Raw genomic sequence first — 5,833 nt, 5'->3', positions numbered from 1 at the left:
CCCCCCCGAAATGCCACAGGCAAACGTTCTCAGCACGGTGCGTGTACCGTGTGCTAACGGGCTGCAGCCACCCTGCCTTCACCAGGGGGCTGGGAAAAGTCCTTGCCACCAGCTTCTGCAGTCTTCAACAGCTGGCATGAAGAGAAACAAAACACAGTTTCGGGTTTTGCTGCTAGTTATTTAAGAAACGGGCATACACGTGCAAATAAAAAAAATATAAAAAAATCACATAAGGGAGTTTGCTTAGAGAAAATCCGATGATGGGGGAGGTCAGGTATACTCTTGAGCTGCAGCACTCAGAGGGCTCTAGGATGGATTGCTTCTGTATGGACTTCCTGGCATCAAGGATGCTGAATATTTGCTTTCAAGAGGTGCTTCCTGTGGCAGGCCTCCTGTCCTTCTGCCTTCAGCAGAATCACATGGGGTTGGAAGGGACCTCTGGAGATCATCTCGTCCAACCCCCTGCCAAAGCAGGGCCACCCAGAGCAGGTTGCACAGGAACGTGTCCAGGTGGGGTTTGAATGTCTCCAGAGAAGGAGACTCCACCACCTCCCCGGGCAGCCTCTGCCAGGGCTCTGCCACCCTCAAAGGAAAGAAGTTCCTCCTCATCTTTAGGTGGAACAACTTCTATTCAAGTTTGTGCCCATTTCCCCTTGCCCTGTCCCTGGGCACCACTGAAAAAAGACCAGCCCCATCCTCCTGACACCCTCCCTTTAAGTATTCATAAGCATTGATCAGATCCCCCCTCAGCCTTCTCTTCTCCAGACTAAAAAGCCTCGAGTCCCTCAGCTTCTCCTCCTAAGGGAGATGCTCCAGGCCCCTCATCATCTTTGTAGCCCTCTGCTGCACCCTCTCCAGCAGTTCCCTGTCCTTCTGGAACTGGGGAGCTCTTCTTGAACTGGGGAGCACCTCCTACCTTGACCACACCAATCACAAGAGGCTTGTTTGAAGTTTCCTAACACCTTCTTCTCCGGAGTTTCCATCCCAAAAAACACAGGCAGACTGCTAAAGCTGAACGCTTTTTCTCTAAATGCACAGGTATCACCCTCACAGACTGTTTCCCTGACATCACCACCAGCTGCACACTACATGGCTGCGGGCACACATCTTACCCCATCGGTCTCGTCCCCTTCCCAACGGGCAGGGCTTACACCACCACAGCAAAACCAGCTGCTTTGGGAGATGCTGTTTGCCCGTGGCTGTTGGGCTTACATGTGCCAAAGTGACCAGAGAACAGCACAAAGCCCTTTGCCCACGCACGGTGTGGCGAAGCCCCCACCTTTCCCACCGCAGCAGAGCAGCCACCGGTGTCACCAGGGCGGGCCAGCCCCAAATGCAACCCCATTCCATCTTCCCCAAAAGCTCCCCGGTTTCCTAGCACCTCCTCCCCGCCGGTTCCCCACCGCCCTCTCCTCCTCGCCAGGAACTTGCCTGCACAAGTCAATGAGCCCCAAGGCCCTGGGCTCGCTCTGTGCCATTTTCTCTTCACCCTGGGCTCCCAGGGACAGAGAGACTCTCTTCCCCTGGCCGCCCTGAGCTGCGCCAGCTTCTCCCCTCCTCTCCCATCCGTGCATGACCTCACCTCTGCAGGCTCTCCTACCGCGGCTGGGTGCATCACCGCTCCGAAAGCCCTTCTGCCTCACTGGTCCCTTGAGCATCCCCCGCTCGCTAAGCTTCTCAGCCCAGATCTGCTCTCAGCTCCTCCTCCTCCTCCTCAGATGACTCTTCCCTTCCCATCCCTCAAGTCAGTACCTGCTCCCTTTGTCTGCTGTTACAGAGCTTCCCTATTAAAAATCAAGCTCTCTCTGCCTCAGAAGTAACATCAACACGCTGTAATGCCTGTCTCTGAATAATGAACTCCAGGTACTGCAGTAACAAGCCCCATGGAGATATCTGCAAAACACGTAATGCAGCAGCTCTCGGTGAAAAGGAGCACCCTCTCCCAGAGCTGCAAATCTCGTCAGCGAGGCTCCAAGCTGCCCTTGAGGCTGCAGAGCAACTCCTCTCCCCTCTTTACTGCTGCTGCTAATCCCTGCTCCCACTTCCAGGTCATTAACTCTCTTCCCCACCCAGCTGCCTCTCCCAGTCTTTCTGGCCAGGAGGAGTAACTCTTTCTCAGCCTCTCATTCCGCTGCCTTGGTCTCTGACATTATTTTTCTTTTTTTTTCCTCCTTAAATATCCGCGCAGAAATTCCCTCAATTCATATCTTCATCACGCTTCAAAGGGGAATGAACCAAACAAACCTTTCATTTCACACTCCCTGCTCTTGTATTTTCCTCCACTGTTCCTTTCTCTCTTCCCGAGCAAACTGGCCCCTCCAAAGCCAGGGGCTGGCCAAGCTCTGCTGGCTCTTCACCTCAGATACCTTCACCCTAAGATGGGCATCTAAAAGCATCCCTGTGCTTACGAGGGAACTCAAACACTTGCCTTCCCTCGTGGGGACGCGTCTGCTTTTGAACATATCTGCCCTTCCAGATCAGCTCCACTAAAAGCTCCTTCGCTGCAGAGAACAAAGCACTATGCTTAAGGGTTTCTGGACTGACTCCTACCCTTCCTCATCTCCCTCCCCACAGGAGGTCCTCACCCGCTGCACTTGGCTCAGATCTGTCAAACCAGAGCTGCTCTCCAACAAGCTTTACTCATCCCACCAGCCAGACAACTTGCCTGCAAAACAAGTCACAACTTTCTGGTACCAGGATAAGTTGGGGCTGAGTCCTCCCTTGCTCCTTGGAGCACGGTATGAGAGAGCAAAGCCCATACTGGAAGAGGGCTGCCCAAATTCTGCTCTCCTGCTGCAAGCCCAATAAACATCTATCGAGATACAAAGAAAAAACGAAAATTCTCTTCGGTGCACACAACTTTCACCCTAGAAAAGGCAACCAACCAACCAACCATACCTCCATGGAGAAATTTACAGGGCACAAAACCCTCACAATGGCAGGCTGGGCTCAAGTCCGTCAACCCCACCAGGCAATACCACTCCTGGTGTTTCAGGACTCAAGCCCCCTCCTGCTTCTGAGAGGAGAAAGGACTCTCGCACACATTACCCAATTCCTCACGGTCCCCCAATGTGAAAGTCAAAATACCTTTCTGTGCTTCCTGAAGAGCAGGAAAATCGCATTCAAACTGGCATACATTTCTTCTTAGCAAGCAAAGAGCTCTCTCCCATTCTGCAGCAGAGCAGTCCGGAGGCAGGAAAGCACCAAGAGAGAACCAACTTCCCTGCAAACTCAACAGGGAAAGGGAGAAGAGACCTGTGGCGGTGCACACCGCAGAGGTGTCTCCTTTCTGCTTTTCCCTCTGTTCCTATGATCAAAGGAGACCCAGCCTTCCATCTTAAAGAAGGGCTGGATTTTCTTTGGAGTATGAGGAAGTGGCTGGCTATGTTTTGTGGGAGGGAAGGTTGGACGCATCACTTCTAAGTTTCTTCTGCACCCCGCCACAACCAGACATTACCTGCTGGTTCAGGTCACAGATTTTTCCTGCGCCACTCGTAACCAGGAGAACAGTGCCACAGCCCGGCGCTGATTCGGATGGGGACATCGGAGCGTTCTGCTTTGATGGCTATCTGTCACCCTCACATTGCAAGACCCAGGCTTTCCTTCCTCCTCCCAGAGCTGTGAACTCAGGAGACAGAGGCCGCCAAGTAAAGAAAAAAGGTCAGCCTGATCCCACGATGCCAAGGCAGGAGATCTCTCCTTTTCCTTGGAGTCGGCTGGTTTTAGCTGTAATACATGCAAAATAAAATGGACAGAGGCCAAGACTAGGGTGGGATATAAAAGAGAGGATATAAAAAGAGCCACCTGCTCTTGGAGTCGGCTGGTTTTAGCTGTAATACATGCAAAATAAAATGGACAGAGGCCAAGACTAGGGTGGGATATAAAAAGAGAGGATCTACCAAACTGCCACCTGCTACAAGGCAAACCAAACTCAACTTCTGACGCCTTGCTGGCCACGTGGCAGGTTAGGCATGAGGGCAGCTTAAACCTTGAAACCAAGTGGCTAGTAGTAGGGATATGTTTTGAGGCTCTGCAACACAGACCTGTGCTTCGAAGGAGATTCTAAAATAACCTTATTTCGACTAAGACCATCCCACCAAACTACAGATTTTTTCCTCGTCTTTGTTAGCCTTACATGTCTCCTACCCCCAGTCCTCCAAATTCCAAGTGCGATGTGTTCCAGACAAGACTCGAGCACACAAGCTTCTACGGACACAGAAGTGGCACAGCTCGTTTGCCAAATTGCAGCATTAAAAAAAAATTAAACCGCTCACATATGCATGCCTCCTTGGACACGGGTACAACGCTCTCCTGAGCCAAGTCTCGAAATCCACAACCACACCGTCCGAGTGCTGGAGAAACTCAAGTCTACCAGAAAAGTTCCAGTTTACCTGATTATTTTTTTAAATTCTAAACACAGCTGATCATATTATCACGTTCTGCTGAGGCCATCCTACCACATCTAGCTTGGCAACATCAAAACTGAGAACGAAAGAGACTCTGCACAGCTGGGAATACAGACTGTGCCTTCTTGTGAGTAATGGGTTGTGTTCAGCAACAAGGCTGTTGCAGCGAAGGAGAACCATTTCATCTCTAGCACTTTATTCTTCTTTCAGGTGTCCTATCCATTATTTCCTAGTCTCACGCCCCCAGAAGATGCCTCAGAAGAACACGTTCCTTTTCTACCGCTTCTCACTTACTCTCCCACTCTGACACAAGGTGACAACCAGAACTTATCATGCTTTGCTCTGACAGGAGCAAGGAAGCTGCTGGCGTCTGTCAGGCTTCCTCCTGCTCAATAACCGTGGCTCTTGGTTTCTCTGTGACCAACTTCACCGCTCTCCGGCCACCTCTGCGGGCAACTCTCCCCGTCAGCTTGGCGCCAAATCTCTTTTCAGGTTTCTCTGTGACCAACTTCACCGCTCTCCGGCCACCTCTGCAACCTCCGGCAACCCTCACCGTCAACTTGGCGCCAAATCTCTTTTCGCAGGGCTGTAGAGTAGGAGATATGAGATTCGTCCTGTCTCTTCCACAGCCAAGGTTCCCTTCGGGCCAAACTTTCAAGGGGGAAACTAACTTCATCTTAACTTTCCTCTTTGCTACCGTCCTCCTACCGATTCCAGGAGATCCCGGGGCCACGCGTGAGAGCTGGCAGAGCGGCCTGAAGGAGCTGGGATGGGAGATGCTGTTCCTCCTCACAGAGGAGCTGCAGGCCAGCACACGGCTGGAACCCAAGGCGAGAAGCCTCTTACCTCTTCCGAATTCTCCGCCCCGCCATCCTTCCCGCTGCTGCCGCCGCCGCCACCGCCAGGCTTCGGGGTGCTCTTGGCAGACTTCGGAGACTCCTGGGAATGGGGAAAAAAAACCAGCCTTCAGAGAAAATTCCACAATCTTGGGCACAATCTGTAGCCCCTCTTGGCCGAGTCCAGCCCTGCCGCTACCACAGACACTCCCCCCCACCCCCCACCTCCAGCCACCCCCCTGCTCTGGGGCCCTGACTCCCGGCCCTTCTCCGGCCTGAACGGACACCGACGACGGTGGGGGCCACCTTCCCGTCCCGGTCACCGCAAGGCTGACCCCCAACCGGGTGACAAGGCCCGGCGCCCACCCAGCCCGGCCTGTCCCCTCTCCCGGGGACAAGGCACCCCCAGCCCCAGCGGGCACGGTGCAGGGCGCACAGAGGCGGACCCGGCCCGCCCTACCCGGGGCCACCGGGCAAACCGGCCGCCTCCACGGGGGGGAAAGGGGGGATTCGGGACACGGGTGGGGCCCTACCTCCCCCGCCGGGGGCATGGCGGGGGGGACGACCGGCCGTGCCCCGCCGCCGTCTCCC

The 5,833-nt window shown here is 53.9% G+C and overlaps 1 protein-coding gene across 1 annotated transcript in view; it reads right to left on the bottom strand.

Annotated features, from left to right (window-relative positions):
• The window catches only part of PPP2R5D (protein phosphatase 2 regulatory subunit B', delta), a 32,087-nt gene extending 26,260 nt beyond the window's left edge, over nt 1-5,827 (bottom strand). Inside the window, exons 1-2 of the mRNA XM_014962433.1 lie at nt 5,776-5,827; nt 5,253-5,345 (exon numbers count right to left, since the gene is read on the bottom strand). Coding sequence (XP_014817919.1) covers nt 5,253-5,345; nt 5,776-5,793 — 111 coding nt within the window. The 5' untranslated portion in view covers nt 5,794-5,827. The remainder of the gene's footprint in view (nt 1-5,252; nt 5,346-5,775) is intronic.
• Nucleotides 5,828-5,833: the final 6 nt, after the last annotated feature.

The sequence above is a fragment of the Calidris pugnax genome, unplaced genomic scaffold (genome assembly GCF_001431845.1).
Source record: "Calidris pugnax isolate Ruff unplaced genomic scaffold, ASM143184v1 scaffold147, whole genome shotgun sequence".
NCBI lineage: Eukaryota > Metazoa > Chordata > Aves > Charadriiformes > Scolopacidae > Calidris > Calidris pugnax.
The sequence above is the reverse complement of the archived record's forward strand: the minus strand, read 5'-3'. Positions and strand labels throughout refer to the sequence as shown.